Source organism: Lepidochelys olivacea, assembly GCF_965140295.1.
Source record: "Lepidochelys olivacea isolate rLepOli2 genome assembly, chromosome: 16".
NCBI classification, from domain to species: domain Eukaryota; kingdom Metazoa; phylum Chordata; order Testudines; family Cheloniidae; genus Lepidochelys; species Lepidochelys olivacea.
In genome coordinates, this window is record NC_140426.1 from 21,596,544 (window position 1) to 21,616,925 (window position 20,382).

The window sequence follows — 20,382 nt, forward strand, 5'->3', positions numbered from 1 at the left end:
ACCAAGGTTAACTGATGACGGGATCAGTCTGAAAGATCTCCCCACTTGTGATCAGGAAAGATCCCGTGGCACTTTTCACAGGAGTTAGCGTTGGATTTTCAAAGGAATTTAGCCAAGGAACTGAGCGCTGGATTTTTAAAGGTATTTCGGCACCTGGTGGGATTTTCAGAATCCTCTAGTCGCCTTGACTAATTTCCATTTCAGACTGTGACATTTCACTTCCCTGAATCCCAGTATTGTCAGCCCCAAGCATCCAAATTCATGAGTGAGGCCTTAAAATCATGAGATTGATTTAAAAATCAGAAGATTTAAAATAATACATTTTGGATTCTTTTTATTTGCCTTTGGTTTCTGAGCCTTTAGGTGTCACATGGATCATGTTTTCGAGCTTTTCTCTGCAACCATAAGGACCAGAAACTTTTTTTAAATGAAAACTGAGCTTGTCAGCTAATCACAGGATTCCCAGAGCTGGGGCTTGAATTAAAACACCAAACAGTGTCAGACTCGCAATAAAATTGCAAAAGTTGGCACTCAGTGGAATCTTCTTTGTATTTCAACTAACTACAGTACCCTTCACTCCCTGTTCTAAGAGTGGATCCCGCAGCCACTTGCACATACAAGTAAAGTTACTCCCCTGTGTGTCTGCAAATATGGGCCCATGAACTGCAGAAGTTGGTGGTTTTTAATGACAAATGATTCTTGTTTGTAAAGAGCTATAAGATCCTGCAGGGTGGGCAGTGCTAGAAATGTATAAGATATTATTAATTATCTTGTTTCCATGCCTTACAAGCATGGAAAAAACAAGCTTAAGTTAAGGAGTTGCTGGTGTCAGCGTTCAGTATTCCTGATGAGACTGATAACCATTTGATGGTCTCTGCAAAGACGGCAATATTCATGCCCGCAGCTGGGGGATAGAGGAAGCCCTCACGCCATAGTTTTGAAAAGATAATCAGATTAATGTGAACCTGCAAGGAGAGCTCCACAGAGTGAGATTTGATGGTAGCTATTTCCCTAGAGTTGGATTAGGAATATGTTTTCCCCAATGGCAAGTGGGAATGACATCCCATTGCTTCCAGTACTGAGTGCATAGCAGAGAGAGACACCGGGACACTTTTTCTTTCCTTTCTAGTTTTGATGGTTCTAATTCAGCAGTTGCAGGGAATTAGGGGCCGTGATCCTGCAATTGGGTCTGTGCAGGTGGCTCCTGGAGTCAGTGCAGAGCCCTGCCGGGTCTTAGTCAATGTACCATATAAACCTGCAGTGTTGCATTGATTACAATGGGAATAAAGCCGGGTGGGTTTTGTTTGGTTGCTTTTTGCTTAAAACTTGCTTTAATAGTAAATTTTATCCAGTCTTTCTGTGTTTGCCCCTATCTGCTCCTTCAAGAAAGAAACTAAAGGTGCTAATATTACCAAGTCCATTTTATCAGAGGGGTAGGCATGTTAGTCTGTATCCACAAAAACAACGAGCCAGACTCCTCGTTGTTTTTCAGGTCGCTTTTGTCTTGCATTCTTTGCACACATCAGTTCCCTTTCTTTCAGAATAGTTCTGCTGTCTGGTATGGCGAGAGTTTTCTCTCCCAAGGAGTGTTGCAAACTTCCAGGTGTCAGGACTTAGGCCCTGATTCAGCAAATCAGTTGAGTGCATACTTATATTCCAGTGAGATGGAGCAAAGCAAATGCTTTGCTGAATTGGGGCCTATAAGCAGTGTTGTCAAATGAATTTTGGCCCCAAATGTTCAGAATTTCTACAAAACCACCTTTTCAAAACCTAAGAGCAACAAAAATATTTCTGTGAAACTAAAGAAAAATACAAACCCAACAGCTATTTTAAGACAGCTGCCTGTAGTGCTTGTAAGCTGTAGGTTGCTGCACTAAGAAACTGAAAGGGAAACCGACCCTAAACAAATATGAAAGTGGCTTCCTTGTCCAAGGTGTGAGAAATGCAGAAAGTAAACAAAGAGCATAACAATTTATAGCATCTTAACACTTCTTTTGCTGTTAATGTTCTGCAGTGTTACTGATGACCTAGGCAGGGACATTGGTTTGTTTAAAATAAGATTTGTAAATTTAGAGACCCTTTAACATGATCATATATTCATAGACTTTTAGGACCTTTTTTGATCAACTAGTCTGAGTTCCTGCATAACACAGGCCAGGAACTTTCACTCTGTGATTGCTGCATCAGGCCCATAACTTCTGATTGAGCTATAGCCACTGAATCTTAAAACGCTGCTAACAAGAATCTAAATTGGAAATGGTCCGAAAACTAATTGGGTGGGTGGGCTTTACTCCCAGCAGTTTCCATGTGAGCCTTATTTCAAATCCTGACAAAACCCCACCACACATGAATCTGAATTCCAATTATGGAATTACTAAGAACCCACCACGTCCCAGTTCCCTTTGATTCAATTCCCACTAGAACATGGTTGAATGCCAGATGAACTGAGGCTGATATTAAAAGGAGAGTGGTTTCCAAGATTATAATGTCACTGCAATTCAGTACATCCCTGGATACAGAACCCTCTTCCCCCGCCCCTGCTTCTCACTTCACAAACCATTGAGCCTCTGCAGGGACCCAACATAGGAAGGTGCCACTGAGTGAGCTGAAGACAGTTTCACAGCGTATTCCTAACGGCAGAGCCCGGTTTGGTTTGGTTTTAATACGGCACATTGGGGTTTTTTGTTTCTTTCTCTCTCTCTAGGATGGAGACGGGTGAGAATCTTGCGATGTTCTCATCGTAAGCAACTGTGAAAGTTCTGAGGATTGTTTTTAAAAAAGGGGGAAAATGGTGGTTTTAACAGATGACTGCACACTTTAGCAGTTTACAGTCGGCGTGCCTTCGCTGGCCCTCTGGGACGGAGAGGGGGGTGCGCTGCACAATGGCCTCTCTCATAGGAACAGCAGGCTTCAAAACCAGCCTGTTGAATTCCCTAACGCAGGGATGCAATTCAGCCACCCAGAAGTCCACTTCCTTCCCCATCCCCAAAGCTGCCCCCCGCCCACCCTGTGCAGCTCTTGAAGTTTATTGGACGGCAGGGTACACGGCAGCTGCCGTCCCCTCATTAACATGCACACCTGCTCCCCACAGCCTTTGTGTGTCCAGCAGATGCCCTGATTTATTATTATACACATTTTCTTTTTCATTGGGCCTGGATAATGCCATCTCATTAACTCAAAATGTCTCAGAATCCTGACAAATTCTCACACAATCCCCAACAATGAAATCAGAATCAGGTTAAAAAAAGGGGGGGACTGGCTGTGGGAGGAGGGGGGACGGGACCTAGATGTATTCCTGCCTCTCTCCTCTCCCAGTAGAACGTTTTGCAACCTGCTTCTTTGGTGGCTTTAGCACAGGCTGGAATGCCTCTGGGTTTTACGCTTGCTATGCTCATTGGAAGAATCGCCCCTTTGGGGCTTAATAATATTCAGCATTTTGTAAACTCTTTGGCGGTTTGCAGGCTATCAGGGTGGGACCACAGGAACCTCACACTTCCGAAGCAGTTCAGTTTTGCCCAGTGTCAGGTTTGAAACGAGGCTTTGTGGAGCGCCGAAGTATTCATTAGAGAAAATCAAGATAGTTCAGCTCAGTGTGTTTCTGATCCTGTTCTCTCTGGGAGCTGAGGACTCAGCCGCTTGGAGGATCAGATGTTAAATATGCATATATTATTTATTTCTGTTACGGTAACACCTAAGCACCTCGAGCAAGGCTCCGGCCCTTGCTATTCTAGGTGCTGCACAGACGAGGAACAGAGATGCCAGTCCTTGACCTAGAAAGCTCACAATAGGACAGGACCCAACAGATGGACAAAACACAAATGGGAGCTGTTGGGAGGATGAGATCACAATGAAGTAACAGAGTTGCATGTGAGAACAGAAGGCTCAGTTTGCCACTTGCATAACCTGAGTTAGCCTCATGGGTGTGTTTACTCATACTAAGGATGCTCGTAGAGCTATGCCAACAGGAAGTGAAGTAAGAGGCATCTCATGCTTAAAGATCCAGGTAATTTTTTCTTTGCTGCTAAACATGGCAGGGTGAAATGGCAAAGAAGCCTTATGCTGGCTTAAAGGCCTCAGTTCACATCAGTGGTGCTAGCAGCCACTGTTTGTTTTCTATGAACTTCTGTACACGTGACTCTTTGCCACCGCTGTTCACATGGAAGTTGGGGAAAGCAGAAGTCTCACCAGTCCTCATGCAAATATATTTGCACAAATGCTTACACCATATATAGCTTATCCAACTCCTCCTCCTTTATAAAAGGATTAAGTTATCCAGTCACAAGTGCAAAAAAATACTGTGACCTCGAATGACCAATCGCAAAGTGTAACTCGTGACTACCCACAGCCAGTAGCTTGTCAGCAAATCCGCAGATTTGGTCATGTGGGGAAAAGAAAGCATTGAATAAGTTTGAAGGGTGATCGAATTCTTAAATATTGACAAGTGGGGAATTAAAAAAGAAAAAAGGGGGTTTCAGGGCCAGATTCGCAGCTGGTGTGAATCAGCATCTCTGTAGTCATGTCGGTGGGGCTATGGGGACTTATGCTAGTTGAGGCTCTGTCTCTAACCAATTTACTGAGCTGTAGTGCTAACATTTCTGGCAACGGCAGGAGGGATTCTGATCACAGCTCCCCACTGTGAGTAGCTTTATTGCATGTGGCTGTTAAAAGCATGTGACCAGAGCCCAGATCCAGTGCCTGTTGAAGTCCGTGGTGGTCATTCCATTGACTTCAACGGGCTGTAGATCAGGGCCCAAGAGCTACAGAACTACGCCTTGTCGTAACTCACTACAATCTTTCTCCAAACTCATTTCCCCCAGTTACAGCTTTGATGGTCGCCAAATAATGTGAAATAGGCAAATGTCTGGAGGAGAATTTAACAGGGTGGGCCAAACTCTGCTCTCAGTTACATCTGTGTAAATCTGGAATACCTCGATATGCCAGGTCACCCTGCCGCTGTCTGCAGAACAGTGACTCTGGAATTACAGCTGCGTCACCAGGCTCAGGATCCAGCCCATGTCCGTCACATTTCACTCCTTATGTGCTCCTTTTCTGGGGAGGCTGCTGATTAGAGTCTGGCAGGGCCAAGGCAATGGAGTAAAGCTCCCTTTGAAGCACAGTAATGCGAGCATCCCAGTTCAAAGAGCGAAATAAACAGCATCTTGTGTTGAAAAGGCCAAACAAAAGGTGCTGAGCCGGGCGGATTTGTGCCAGAGAGGTGTTGACGAGACTTGTCTCCAGAACCTTCTTTTGAGGATCAAGTGCCCTCCCTCTTGCCTCTGAAAGTTTTTCCCTATCCCACCCTTCCCCCTCCCTGTTGTCATCAGCTTGGAGGGGTCTCTGCTGCGGGTCGGGTTGTTCCCAACAATGGGGTGCATTGAAATCCGATTGTTGTTCCCTCCCCCCGCCCCCTTCTTGTTTAATTCATGAGTGAATCAAAGAGAACAACTGGGCGCAGACATAAGGGCGAACCCCACTTCATTGCAGGAGATTCATCTTTGCTGGGAGGATTTGGGAGTGTGGGGTTAAGGGAATCTCTTCGAAGCATTAAGCCTGGTCAGTTACTGGAGGACCGGGGATACCACAAAGCAAACTTAAGCAACCACTGTTTGTGAGTCAGGAATGACAATTTATTCCGTGCATAGCATGTCAATCCCCTGGTCCTGCAAGCTGCAGAGTACCCTGAGCTCCTGCCGACTTCAGTGCTCGTTGAAGTTGCTCAGCCCTTTCGCAAGGTCACCGTTTCACAGCTTCCATTTTCTGCTGGGTTTTACCCATATTTATTTGGGGCTAGATCCTTCCACCCGTTACTGAGTAGCCCTTTACCGCGTGAGCAATCCTGTTGATTTCAGTGGGGCTAGGTGCAGAATAAGGTAACAAAAACAATGCATGCTTTGATATCACGCTTGTCAGGAGTAGATCTCAGTGTTTTATAAAGGAGATCAGTGTCTTTACGCTGGGGGGCAGAATCTGGCCCTTATTTCTTCCTCCTCTCTTCCTCCCTGCCATCATCCCTGAAAGGCTGGCTTATGTTAAAGCACATAAGTGTTAGGTCAGAAAACACTCCCCATTTGCAACCCATTCCCATCACCTGGTTTTGTTTTTTCATGAGCCAGTTGGCTTGGACCTTTTGGCTTTTGGTAACAGATGGTTGGGCCAGTGGCCATTTCATGTGTCTTTTTTTAAAAGGCCTTCATGCTGAGATAAGGATCAGGCATGTGTTTGTTTGGCCCCCTCCCACTGTTGGAGAGAATACTGCTTTGGAAAGCGTTTATCTTCAAGGAAGAACTGAGCAGCTGTTTAGGAAGACTGTAATGTAAGAGAAAGCATAAATATGCCACACCTGTTATCCAGGCTAAAGCTGAGCTCTTGTTTGCCAATGCTGAGATATGTTTGACTCTGATTTCTGCAAGACAGGGAAGTTGGGGAAGCTGTCGGTTGTCGATGAAATAGTAATATTGTAAAGTTTACATAAAGCCAGAAGGATCTCAAAGCACTTTACATGAGAGAGTTGTGGCCCTTTTAGGCGCCCATCCAGCCAAGCACTCAAGCTGATGAGTAACTTTAATCACATAAATAGTCCCATTAACTTCAGGGAAATGACTCGGGTCTTAGCATTATACACATGCTCAAGGGCTTTGTTAGACTAGGGGCTTTGGCTGCTGCACATGTCAAAATGCAAAGGGGCCCCTGATCACAGATCATTCTGAAGGCACTTTGCATGCAACCCCTTTAAGCTCTCTGCTGTCAGGTTGCAAGTGGCCAAGATCTTGAGACAAAGTGGTGGAATTAAGAGCACGGTCGGAAAGGCCAGCTGTATGTTTCGGGACAGAGGGGTGGAAATTGATCTGTCAACGTCAAATCTGGCTTACTGTTTAGGAGAGGGCGAGGGAATCTATCCAGGGAAAAGAAGCATGTGGGTACAAAGACCTCCTAGCACTGTTCAGAATACTCTCTGGTGTCCCACAAACCCTGATTGGGTCTCTAGAGGGACTTCGTCTTATGATTGCAATGTGGCATTTTAGTTAAACATCCAAAGGCCAAGTGGGCAGAGCACTGGACTGGGACTCGGGAGACCTGGGTTCTATTTCCAGCTCTGCCACGGGCCTGCTGGGTGACCATGGACAAGTCACTTTTCTGTGCCTCAGTTTCCTCATCTGTATAATGGGGATAATGACGCTGGCCTCCTTTGCAAAGTGCTCTGAGATCTACTGATGATGAGTGCTACATGAGAGCCAGGTGTTATTATTTTGCAGGTCTCTGCATGCTATCCGGCAGGGGCCGGCATATGTTCCATGTTTCTCTTTCATCTTTTCCTTCCCTTCTCTCTTCTCCAGAGAAGCCGGCACAAGGCCTATACCCCACGTAAATCTTCAAAATAGGCCTCAAGTGGTCCGTTTGTCCTGGCTCTCTATACAGGGAGGAATTTCAAGCAGAGTGAATATATCTCACACACGCGTATCATCAGTGCTTGGGTCGCTTTGATCTTAGACTTGCATATTAAAAAAAATCAATAAAATGGTATTTCCAGCAAACATGCGCTATGCTGACTGGCATCCCTTAAAGAAATAGACCCCAACAGCTCTGATATTGATTAGGGACAGGAGGGGGGGTTGGGGATTGTTCTTCCTCTGCTCAGCTGGTCTGAGAAAGGCAATTTACTTGGATCCCAAGCTTCAGTTATTTGGTTGTGCTTCAAGGGGGTCGGAACATGCCCCACAAGCTCTTTGAAATCTCAGTGATTTATGGCACTTCTGTGCTCTGGAAAATGTTGGAGACAGGTGGCAAGGGATGGGAGCTACAGGGTGTGTGTGAAAGTGATTCCCACGCAGGCATGGAAGTTGGCAGCTTCGCGGGCTGCAGGGAGTGTTTTTCTTTCTCTCCTCCACAGCAGGTCGCGGGGGTAATCAAAGGTGCCCATGAAAGGACAGGGAAGGGGAGAAGCCAAAACAGATGCTGTAACTGAAACCACATGTGCAAAAATTGTCCTAAGATAAAGCAACCCGGTGCTATGGACCAAGCACAGAAGCCTATATCAGGCTTTAAGAGGGAAAATGCCTATTCAAGCTGAGAGCACAGGATCTGTATGCTAGTGTTAGTCTAACTACCTTTTTACAATACATCTGAGATGGGAAGTGGGCTCTTCTCTGTCTGATTTTAGCACAGACTGAACTTCTCCCTTTCTTTTCCCCTGCACAATCCACCTAGCTGTCTTGTACCAGGTGTATTTAACCCCCAACAGCCTGCACTGAGCTGCCAAAAAAGGGAGCTGCTGTTTGCCCTCTGTGTGTTTACTTTGTTTTTAATGATCAATGTGTAACTCAGTCTGAGACTAAACCTGGCATTTTCTCATCGGTGTGATGGTCACACCCCACAAGGCAAATGGTAACAGATCAGAGAAGAAACATTATAGTTAATAAACCTGTATATTACTGTAGTACCTACAGGCCTGGATCAGGATCGGAGCCCCATTGTGCTAGGTGCCATAAGCACCAACTCCGTGGGTGCTCCGGGGCTGGAGCACCCACGGAAAACAATAGTGGGTGCTCAGCACCCACTGGCAGCCCTGAGGATCAGCTCCTCCCCTCCCACCCGCCAGCAGGCCCCACCAATCAGCTCGTCCACCTCCCTCCCAGCACCTTCTGCCCACCACAATCAGCAATTCAGGGGGTGGGGAAGAGGGGGAGCAGCGGGGGGGGGGAAACATGGGGGGTGGGGCAGGGATGGGAAGAGGCAGGGCGGGGAGAGGTTTTGGGGGAAAGGGTGGAGCAGGGTCGTGGCCTAGGGCAGGAGGCAAGGCTTTGAGCACCCCCCCAGGAAGTCAGAGCCTCTGCTAGGTGCTGTACAATCCTATGATTACACGGTCCCTGTCATGTAGCGCCTGCAATCCAGTCTGCACAGGCAGACTCCATACCAGTCAGTGAGTCTCCTCACAGACGCAAGGGGTCCACCTGCACAGACCCGATTGCAGGAAGGGGGTTAGGTGCTGTCTGACTTGCCCAGTGGCTTTGTCTGTGGTTGTTAGGGCTGTGAAATTCTGGACAGAGGCTGCACTTGGGAGGAGGAAGAACATCCTAGGGATGAAGAAAAATGTCCCCTTTTACTTTTCCCTGCCGTCAGAGTGGGCACCGCAGTACCGGTAGGAACTAGTTCACTGCCACGACTCTTGTGTGAGTGATAGTACCTAGCACGCTCCAGAGAAGGATCTCACAGCACTTCCTCCACACTGATTAAGCCTCATGATGCCCCCTTATGGGAGGGGTGGGACCAAGTTGCTTCTTTGATGCTAAAAGTTTGGCCTGATCCCCTTGTATCGTAGCCTGGTGGTTATCGGGGACTAAGTCACCCGGGGCCGCGTGTTTCCAGAGCCAATCTGCACCAATTGAAATGTTGTTTGTTGCATTGTTGTGTATGCAGCTGGCCTGTCTGAGAGCTCACCACTGGCCTTTGCAGCTAAGAATTTAGATACACAAGAGAAATGGACCAAATCAAACCCTTTCCCCTGCGCTTGCCAGCTCTCTGCAGGGGCCGCTTTATCTTGGGAATGGTGGGGAGGTCTGATTGACTCTGACTTGGTGTCTTTTCTTCTCCCCAGATGCAACAGTGCCCACGTAGGTGACCGGTGCCAGCTGCCAAACCCCTGCCTCAGCTCCCCGTGCAAGAACGCCGGCACCTGCCACCCGGTCATCCGTGGCAACGCTGTGGACTACACCTGTTCCTGCCGCCTGGGCTTCACAGACAGGCTGTGCCTGACGCCCGAGGAGAACGCCTGCCTCAACAACCCCTGCCGCAATGGAGGGACCTGCGACCTGCTCACGCTGACTGACTACAAGTGCCGGTGCCCTCCGGGGTGGTCAGGTGGGGCCAGCACACATACCTCCGTCAGGGAGCCCCGAGAGCCCCACTGCCCCCATCCCCAACACACAGGGGTGGGATTGTTGTAATGCCCTGCATGGAGCAGAGTCCCCAAAGCCAGGATGCGCCTTGGAAATCCAGGGCAAGGGGTATTTACAATGCCTGCTCCCACGTAGCAGCCCCCATCTGGTCTTCTAAGGGGCTCACTGCAGCTGGTCAGGGGCAGGAGGGCCCATGCAGAGCAACACGGGGTGCTTCCTCCTGTCCCCAGGCAGCGAGTGTGTTGCCGTCCTCATGGGGGCGTGGGCCTCCTACATGACAGTGCTATCCAGTGCCTGTCCATGGGAATGGGTAGAAAGGGGGAGGCTTAGAAACCAGCCTCGAAACTCCTACAGGCTCCAGGGAAGGCAACAGCAACTCCATCCATTTGTCCTGTCCGCTCTGCGGGGACACGAAAGATTCCTCAGCCTTTTTGGTTAGTGGAGTGGCTTGTCCCGTTCTCCTCTTGCTAGCATGCAGCAGGCCAGGCGTCGTGCGGGAGCAGCATGTGTACAACTGGGACGCGCTTTGGGGTGAGGGGTGCTATCAAGAGGGGGAGTGCGTATTGTGAATGAAACACGCCTCTGTGCAGGCTGAATGCCAGTGCAAATTCTCTGGGGAGGAGCACCGTTCAGCCACCAGAATCCCAAAGAGGGGGCAGGATTGGGGAACACAGGAACCCACAAGGGACTCTGCATCTGTTTGCCCTCTGGTGAGCTGCAATCTCCAGCCTCACCCTCTTTGTTCGCTCCCCAGGTAAGACCTGCCAGCAGGCAGATCCCTGTGCCTCCAATCCCTGTGCCAACGGAGGGCAGTGTGTTCCTTTCGAAGCCCATTACGTCTGCAAGTGCACAGCGGGCTTCCACGGGGCCAACTGCAAGCAAGACGTGAACGAATGCAACACCAGTCCTCCCATCTGCAAGAACGGCGGGAGCTGCACCAATGAGGTCGGGACCTACCAGTGTTCCTGCAAGCCAGCATACACGGGCCAGAACTGTGAGCACCTCTATGTGCCTTGCAACCCCTCGCCCTGCCAGAACGGGGGCACTTGCCGTCAGACCGGCGACACCACCTATGACTGCACATGTCTTCCAGGTACGGCCTGCCTTTCTTACTCTTTGCCCGTGGCGATCCAGGGGTGAGGGCACTAGTGTGGGTCTTGGGAGATCAGGGTTCGTTTCCTTGCTCTGCTACAGACTCCCTGTGTGACGTGGGGCAAGTCACTTGGGGTATGTCTACAGTGCAGTTAGCACAGCATCTGTAGGTGTAACAGAGCTAGGGTTGATTGAGTTGGCAGCTACATGGATACTTTTATCAAGCTAAGTATGTACCCTGGGGTTGAAGGTAGGAGGGTAGCTAGCCCCTGCCGATGCAGCTACACTGCTATTTTTAGCAAGCTAGCTCAATCCGTGCTAGTTCAGGTATGTCTACACGTACCGCAGTCACGCTTCCCAGTTGCAGTGTAGATATATCCTTAGTCTCGCCGTGCTTCAGTTCCCCCTTTGCAACATGGGCAATAACAGCACGTCCCTACTGCAGGGGTGCTGTGGGGATAAATACCATGTTAGATTGTGAGATGCTGAGCTGCGACATTGGTGAGGGCCATATAAACGTCTCCGATCAGTAGATTTGTCCGAGTTGCCATTCATTTTGGAGGACTGATTTTCATCCTATTGTCCCTGAACTACTGAGGTGCAGAAAGCTCAGCAAATTCAAAACCTTTCCAAGGAACTACAGTGCAGTCTACCTGGAGTGACCACTCAAGGGACTGAGAACAACCAGCTCTAACAGAGGTGGAACAAAGATGTCCTCAGTAAGTCTGGGCGCATACTTTGTGGCAGTCCCTGTTGACGGGAAACATCACCTCAGAGCTTATCTCCAGCTGGAAATTGACTCCAGAAGGTAATCTGGAATAGTTATTTCAGCAGAAGCCCCCGTGCAGACACTCTTACTCCGGCCTAAGAGTGCCTTTTTCTGATTTAGCTTAATCCACTTCTAAAGTGGCACAATTATTCTGGAATAGCTAGTTTGGTAAATTTCCAAGTGGAGACAAGCCACTGTTAGGGGAGGCCTCTTGGCCTGAGTTGGAGAAGGGAGACCCGCCCCCCCCCCGTGCTCTCTGCTGCCCCTGCTGGGCAAACCAAGGAACAAGACAGATCAGTTCCTGTAGCTGAATAAATGACTGTGAAAAGGGAGAATGTGGGAGAGCGAGAGAGGGGAAGGAAAGGGGTGGGGTTACCCGCTCTGGGTTTAATTCATCCCTCTGCAGAGGCAGTGGGCCCAGGTCTAAGCCAGTGAGGACTTAAGTGGAGTTCAGGTGTCTGGCTAACTTCTCACCAGTCAGGGAGATGAACCCAGGCCTCTGAACTCAGGGAGACCTTTCAGTTCCCTCGTGCTGTGGAGGTTTTCACCACAGCGCGCTGAGGTCAGAGCCTGAGCAGCTGGAGTGGAACTGGTTGAGCTTTGCTCGTGGGTGTGAGACAGCTCTCTGGCTTCTGTGGCAGCGAGGTGCTCGTGGCCAGATGGAATGAAATTTACCAACTTCCTGCCTGTCAGCAGCCTGCCCCCAAGAAGGAGCTGCAGTTGGGCCAAGCCCTTTGCTGAGGAGGCTGAACAGTAGGAGAGCTTTGTTTTCAGGAGGATTAGTCTGGTTTCTCACCCAAACCGGCCTCCTCCACCTGTCTCAGGCAGATGCAGCAAGAGGAAGCATCTGCCCAGTCACCCTGCCGTTGGAAAGACGCTATCGGCTGTGTTAAGCTGCCTGGGAAATCTCTGTGCGGTGGAGAGGGCTCGAGAATTTTTAATCTCCTCTTTTCACAGATAAACCATGATAGGGTGGCTACTTTGGGTGTGAAGATGACATAGTGGTTAGAGTGGGAGACTTGTGTTGAGGCTTCCCCTACTTCTCTTCCCAGCCCCTTGCGGGAGTCACACTTTGGTTAGAGCAGGGAGTGCGCTATCAAGACCTCCTGGGTTCTGTCCCTGTCTCTGCCATTGACTTGCTTTGTGGCCTCTCTGTGCCTCAGTTTCCTTCTCTGTAAAATGGGAATTATGATATTTGTACAGCAACAGGGGAATTACCCAAGTAGATCAGACCCCAAATCCGTCTAAGCCAGTGTCCTGTCTCTGACAGTGACCAGCACCAGCTGCTTCAGAGAAAGGTGTAAGAACCCTCCAGAAGGCAGATGTGGGATAATCTGCCCTTGGCATAGCACTCATCCTGATCTCTGATAGTTACATTAGTTTTAGCTCTGGAGCATGAGGTTCAGTATCCCTTCCACAATGTACTACTTCCCTGCCCAGCTTCCCAGGGCTGTCGTGAGGCTCCTGTCATCCGTGTTTGTCAAACAAGAGATGATCTAAAACGACAGAGCTATAGATGAGCTGCCTGTGACTTAAAACAGCAGCGCTTTCTCCTGGGCCAGATAAGTGAATGAACTTCCGAAGCTGGTGAGAGCTGGGAGCGAGTTCTGATAAGTGTCACCTGCAGGGGTCAGGAACGCCCACCAGAAGTTAGTAGTTCACTGGTGGCTGCTTGGAAGGATGGCCATTTTAGCTCTGTATGGGTTATTGTGACAGAGAAGGCAGCCCTCCAAGTGAGGGGAGAGGGCGTGTGGTGCCCTGCTGGCCCTCTCAGAACTGGGAAGGAAGTCTAGCTCTGACTAGCTAGCTTCCTGCAAGAAACAATGCCTTGTGCATTAGTGAAATGTCATCTCAGAGAGATTTCAGAGCAGCAGCCATGTTAGACTGTATTCGCAAAAAAAAAGAGGAGTACTTGTGGCACCTTAGAGACAGACAAATTTATTTGAGCATAAGCTTTCGTGAGCTACAGCTCACTTCATCGGATGACGTGAGCTCACGAAAGCTTATGCTCAAATAAATTTGTTAATCTCAGAGAGAAAATCTCTACTGCAAGGGGGATGGGTGAGGAAAGCATTAGCTCTTTGGCACCCAGCTGTGATGGGAGGGAACTGCTTCCTAGGGGTTTGAGTGCACCCTTTATTGGTTTGCCTCCCATGAAGTCCAATGGCCAAATATTAACATGCAAAATAACCTTGGAGCTATTGAATGCTCTGGTAACTTCTCTATTTGAGGCTGATCCTGCCAGGTGCCAAGCTCCATTGAGACCCTTCAGCACCTCTCAAGGATCAGGCCAGCCGAAGCATGTGTCTTGTGAAGTAAACACTGTATCAGATTATTCTGGCCAAGGCATAAAAGACCGAGGGCCATTTCTCATGATAAGATACTCATTGATGTGCTGGTCTGTAGGTCAGCACATTTTAAAACAATACCCTCTTTTAATTTCAAAAGAGTCTGTCCGTTCAGAGTCTTTTACAGCTGAGCTAATCTAATCTGTGTTATCATGCCTTAGTACCTAACCCTGAATTTAAAGTAATTGCAGCACTAATTACTCATTCGGGTGGTTCAAAATCAGTTAATCCTGGTATCTAGGACGTTACAAGTTATTGCCATTCATGCTCAGATCTGCAGTTTAAAAGCTAGGAATGAATCAACATTATCTGCTTTGGACTTCTACCAGCAATCATAAATAACTGTTATTACTTTTCATTCACTATGGGGCTGATGTTTGTGGGAGGAGAACAAGGCAGTCATTTAGAGAGAGGCTCAGGACATGGCTGGGACGCAGGTACTCGTGGGTTCTAATCCTGCCTCTGACCTGCCATGGGCAACTCGCATAAAGTCTCTTGTGTCTGGTTGTTTATCTGTAAAATGGGGACAATGTTACTAAATCTACTTCTCTGGTGTTGGGTGGAACATGAGGGGCCTGATTCCAGTGGGAGCTGCAGGTCCTCAGCACTGTGGAAAATCAGGCCCTTTAAAAGTGTTGAAGGTATGTCCTGGGGTCAAGGACCCTGCTAAGTGGAAGGGTCGCAGAGATCCGGGCCTGAGCCTGGAAGTCTACACTGCAATTAAACAGCCCTGCAGCGAGCCCAAGTCAGCTGGCGTTGGCCAGCCGTGGGTGTCTAACTGCAGTGTAGACGTACTGTAAGGAGTGGAAATAAAACCAAAGCCTTGGGTCCGGGAGACCTGGATCTTATTTGTTACCCAATATTATCCAGAATATTTTGAGGACAACCAAAACATTTGGATTAGCTGGAGAGGCTAGGATCACATGAAGGGATGCTACAGGGCTGTGTTCACCTGGGGCTGTGTTGTGTATACGTCTCATTAATGCTCCAGGGTCCCCATCCTGTGATGATTGCAAGCATCACAGCCTGGCTTATCCACTCTTGCAGCCATCTGAGTGGCATGTGTTTCAGGGTATGTCTGTAGTGATGTCCTGTGGGGGGGACTGCAGCTTATGGGCCTATGCCCCAGCTAGCTGTAATGTAGCTAAGGATTCTGGAGCTGTGAAGCTGCAGCAGCTCAAGCTTCAGCATGCATGGCCTATACGTGCCCGCCCAGAACCATTGCTTGCACAGCTAGCTTGTGTTGCTCCCGTAGGTGAGCTATCCAGATTAAAGCTAGCTCGGCTGTGTCTACATGAGCTGCAGCTGCTCCTGCCCCCGTAATTGCAGTGTAGACATAACCCTCCTGGTCTCTGCAGCGTAGCCATCTGGACACACAGTTTCCACGATATGCATCTGAGGAAGTGAGCTGTAGCTCACGAAAGCTTATGCTCTAATAAATTGGTTAGTCTCTAAGGTGCCACAAGTCCTCCTTTTCTTTTTGCGAATACAGACTAACACGGCTGCTACTCTGAAACAGTTAATTTCAGTAGTTTCTATAGTTAGTTGTGTCTGGTTTCAACTAGTGGCTGACTAGGTGAGCACAGAGCTGAACAAACAGCTTGGTGAGCGGCGATTTCATTACACCTGCAATGTAGCCCCAAACCAGCCATAGCTTCAGTCTAGCCCGAGTCTACTGCATGTTCTTTTTGGCAGGCTGGCCGAGCTGCTGTAGAGGAGCCAGTCTGTGGTACACAGTGTTTACAGTAAATACATCACTTAACCCTGTAACAAGGACAGTTTAAAATGTTAACAAGCAGGGGAGGGGAGAGGGCCCTGCTTGACAGATCTGCTGATAAGATCCTGGCCTCTTTGTGTTTGTTCTGCCCACCTTGGGGAGCTGGGAAAGGTCAAAAGCTATTCAGTTGCCCTGTGTGTCATGCTCTGGGATGAAGATAATTTAAAAAAGCCCTAGCCTGACGGTGCAAAGAAGAGTGCTGGGATTTCGGTAGCATTGGAAGCCTTGATTCATGTTGCAAGAGTCCTAGTGGTGAAGAATTTTCCCTGGGGGGAAATACTGGCTATTAGCCTCATTAAATGGGCTATTAAAATGCAGTGATTCAGGGCCCGATTCTGCAGCCCCTTCCGTGAGTGATCCTCGGTCACGTGGGCATGCCGTGAAGTCAGCAGGCTGCACTCATGAGTGAGGGGTGTGCAAAGCGAGGCCCCCGCCTATTCCCTGTGAAGAATCAAGGTCCTCATTTTCAGAGGTGCCAGGGAGCTGCCACTTTCGCTGAAGCCAGCGGGAGCTGCAAGTGCTCTGCGCCTCTGAAAAACAGACCCTGTCCTGTGAAACAACAAGTGGGAGGAACCTGGCTGCTGCCTCCAAGATTCCTGCAGTTCCAGAGCGAGATTTCTTCATTCGAATGAACCTGCAGCTCATAAATAAGTCTGCAGAGGGGAATGGAGGTGAACCTGTGCGGCTTTCTTCAAAGCCAAGGGTGAAGAGCTGCCGCAAACAGTCGGTGCACGTTAATTAGTAACCTGCCACAGGTTGGGCTTGCTGTGTGGCTCGGAATGAAAAGACTTCTTGTTCCTTATTGCACAAGTCGGGGGGAGGAGACTTCTCACTAACCAGCAGCGATGAGGCTTTCCAGCTAACACCTGTGTCCCCGTAGCAGTGACATACAGCTTAGTGCTGCATTAGGGAGCAGACAGAGTCCCCACCTGACACATCCCTGCTACAAACGCTGCAATAAACAAAGCCCAGGTGGTTACTGAAGCCTGACTGAAAATCAGGAATGGAAGAGAAAACAGTTGGCCTGATTCTGGTCTCACGCCATTAAATTAGTCTTCGGGAATAAAGGCTGCAGGATTGGGCCCAGAGTGTCGCACTGAAAGCTGTGTATCCTAGAGGTGAAGCATGCAGCAGTTTGTTGCAGTGTGGTCCCAGGGGAAGGGGGAACGGGGAGTCAGAGAGGAAGGAGGGCATTTTGTTCAGCTGGGAACAGAGGCGGAGCTGAACCCAAACCCTGCAGCCAGACACCCCCGGTCTTTGGCACAGGTCACATTGGATGGAGGCGGCTGTTACCTACCTCAGCACCTGCATCCTGCTGTGGATAGCCAAGCCTGTTCCTGGGGTGTGGGAGATCAAGCTCCAGTTAGCTCTGTGGCGTTCCGGAGGCCGGGCCAGGTTGTTTGCCTCCCATTGCCAAGAGCAGAGAGTAGACCTAGGTGTTTCCTTTCCCCAGGTTTTGCTGGTCAGAACTGCGAGGACAACATTGATGACTGTCCTGGGAACAACTGCAAGAATGGAGGCACCTGTGTGGATGGAGTTAACACCTACAACTGCCAGTGCCTTCCTGAGTGGACAGGTAAAGCTGGGACTGTGGAGAGAGCGTGGGGAACTGGGTGAGCTTACAGACTAGGGACTGCAGACAGATCATGCTGCAGATGAAGCAGATAGCAAAAGTTCCATTGACTGAATTGGGAGCAGATGTAGGGCAGATGTTACTGCCAGTACCTAACTCACTATACCTACTATCTATCTCACTGTGCAGGGCTTTACATGTGGCGGGGGAGGCAGGAGATTCCTTCCTGACCACTGTGGAGAGACCAGCTCATGCCCTGAAGCATGAGAGTTGGGTTCACTCATTATGATATTCCTCCCCATTGCAGGCCAGTATTGCACTGAAGATGTTGATGAGTGCCAGCTCATGCCGAATGCCTGCCAGAATGGAGGAACGTGCCACAACAACCACGGTGGCTACAACTGCGTCTGTGTCAACGGCTGGACTGGCGAGGACTGCAGTGAGAACATTGACGACTGCGCTATGGCTGCCTGCTTCCAGGGTGCTACCTGCCACGACCGGGTGGCCTCTTTCTACTGCGAGTGCCCACATGGCCGCACAGGTGGGTGATTGCAGGTTTAGTGTGATACATGGGGATGGAGGGAAGTGCGTGCAGCCAGATTAAAGTCCAGTGGTACATTCTGGGGACTATATCCTGCCCTGGCAGTGGAGCTGGCTTGATCTAATAGCTCTCTGTTCTATAACCCTTGGGCCACATTGATCTCTGATGTAACAGCACTGGCGTCAGTGGAGTTACACCAAGGGGAATTTAGCCCTTTGCCTGCACCCAGGGTAAAGAGTGAATTGGTCATTGGAATGGGAGTCTGGAGACTGGGTTCTTTTCTTGGCTCTTCCATTGGCCTGCTCTGACCGTGCCCAGGCTATTTCCCCTTTCCGTGTTTCTGTTTCTGCCACCTGTTGTCTGTCTGGTCTGTTTAGATTGGGAGCTCTTTGGGGCAGGGACCGTCTCTGACGCTGTGTTTGTACAGCGCCCGGCACAATGGGGTCTGCTCTTGGCTGGGGTCTCTCAGCACTCCGCTCATGCAGAGGTGGGAGACTTGTCTCCACAGCTGTACCCTGACAGGTATGTGTGTGTGTGCTTTGCTCAATAGGCTTGCTGTGCCACCTGGATGACGCCTGCATCAGTAACCCCTGCAACGAAGGCTCTAACTGCGACACCAACCCTGTCAACGGCAAAGCCATCTGCACCTGCCCCTCGGGTTACACGGGCCCAGCCTGTAACCAAGACATAGACGAGTGCTCTCTAGGTAAACGCAGGGGCTGCCAGCTTTGGGGGTTGTTTCTAAGGAAATGTCAGCGGATGAGGCCCAAGCTGAGTTTTGGTTTAATAATACATAAATGGGGCGGGGAGGTTGTGTAATGCCCCGTGACCCCCTTGCATCCAGACATTGGGACCATTAGTAGAGACTGCTAGATGATTTTATCAATGGCAGTTGTCATTTTTAGGAGCCAATCCTTGTGAGCATGCTGGGAAATGCATCAACACCCAAGGGTCCTTCCAGTGCCAGTGTCTCCAGGGGTATTCGGGCCCCCGCTGTGAGATAGACGTCAATGAATGCCTCTCGAATCCGTGCCAGAACGATGCCACCTGCCTGGATCAGATTGGTGAATTCCAGTGTATCTGCATGCCAGGTGAGTAGAAGGGCTGTCACTTTTCTCTCTCCTAGACCCTGATCCTGATCTGTGCAGGCAGATGTGAAAGTAGAATGAATTATATTGAAATTATAATTCATTAAAGAAATGCTACTTGAAGGGTTTGTTGAAATATAGTTGTCAGGAAGAGAAACATTAAGGAGTGTGAGACAATGGTCCTCAAACTAATTAACTTAAAGCTCCTACTGAGCTAGGAGATTGGTAAATGTTAGTAGGCAAATAAGATATGTATGTATATTTGTCAGTTTCTGCTTCCTTTTGTCTCTTATGTTAAATTGGCTTTGGCTTATTTGTATAAATAAGTTAGCTTGAGCCTCAGAGAGGGGCTCACATATCTGGGTGCATTGGCAAAGCACTTTGCTAATGAACAGAGTCATAATTTGTCACAGGTTTCAGAGTAACAGCCGTGTTAGTCTGTATTCGCAAAAAGAAAAGGAGTACTTGTGGCACCTTAGAGACTAACCAATTTATTTGAGCTTAAGCTTTCGTGAGCTACAGCTCACTTCATCGGATGCAACAATTTGTCACAGGAGACTTGGTCCTGGCGGGGAGCATGGTTTACTTTGAGAGGACACCATGGGGCATGCAGATCTGATGGCAGGATTGTGGATACCACTTAGCAATGAGCGATTACTTTGCATGGAAGTGTGATTTATTTGTAACCTTACCATCAGTGTTTTTGAAACCTTGTAGGAACAATGACAAGGGAGGTTCCTTGGGCAGGGGAAATCCTGCTGTGGGGCATTTAAAAACCCTCCAGCTGGAAGACCCATAACTAAATCTCAGAGCCCACAGGCCCAGCCCGGCTGCCCCTGATGTCAGCAAGCTGAGCCCTTAAGGCCATTTTCAGTCAGTGGAGAGACCTCCAGTGACATCAGTGGGCTTGAGTCAGAGCTCTGATTTGCAGGGAAGGTCTGTGCAGGTGGAGGTGAGAGGCTGAGTTTTGGCAGAGAATGAAGCTTAGGAGAAAAATCTGCTGCAGGGTTTAAATTTCCTTGACAATACTGCGGCAACAGGAATATTGGGGATGGGTGGGGAGACAGAAACCAACGAGGGCGTTGGGTGCACAGAGAATGTAAGATCGGGCCCTTTTTATACAATGCCTCTTACAGACATAGGACTTACCAGGCTGGGGTCCATATCCTGTCTCCGACAGTGACCAGCCCCAGCTGCTCGAGGGGAAGGTGCAAGTACTGCATGGTGGAGATTTATGGAACACCTTGCCCATAGAGAATGCTTCCTGCTGACCCCCATCAGCTGCAGGTTGGCTTTTGCTC

At 49.1% G+C, this 20,382-nt stretch overlaps 1 protein-coding gene across 1 annotated transcript in view; it reads left to right on the forward strand.

The window, feature by feature from the left end:
- The window catches only part of NOTCH1 (notch receptor 1), an 80,725-nt gene that overhangs the window by 32,924 nt on the left and 27,419 nt on the right, over positions 1-20,382 (forward strand). Inside the window, exons 3-8 of the mRNA XM_084650510.1 lie at positions 9,593-9,855; positions 10,648-10,986; positions 17,333-17,455; positions 17,760-17,993; positions 18,544-18,699; positions 18,899-19,084. Coding sequence (XP_084506636.1) covers positions 9,593-9,855; positions 10,648-10,986; positions 17,333-17,455; positions 17,760-17,993; positions 18,544-18,699; positions 18,899-19,084 — 1,301 coding nt within the window. The remainder of the gene's footprint in view (positions 1-9,592; positions 9,856-10,647; positions 10,987-17,332; positions 17,456-17,759; positions 17,994-18,543; positions 18,700-18,898; positions 19,085-20,382) is intronic.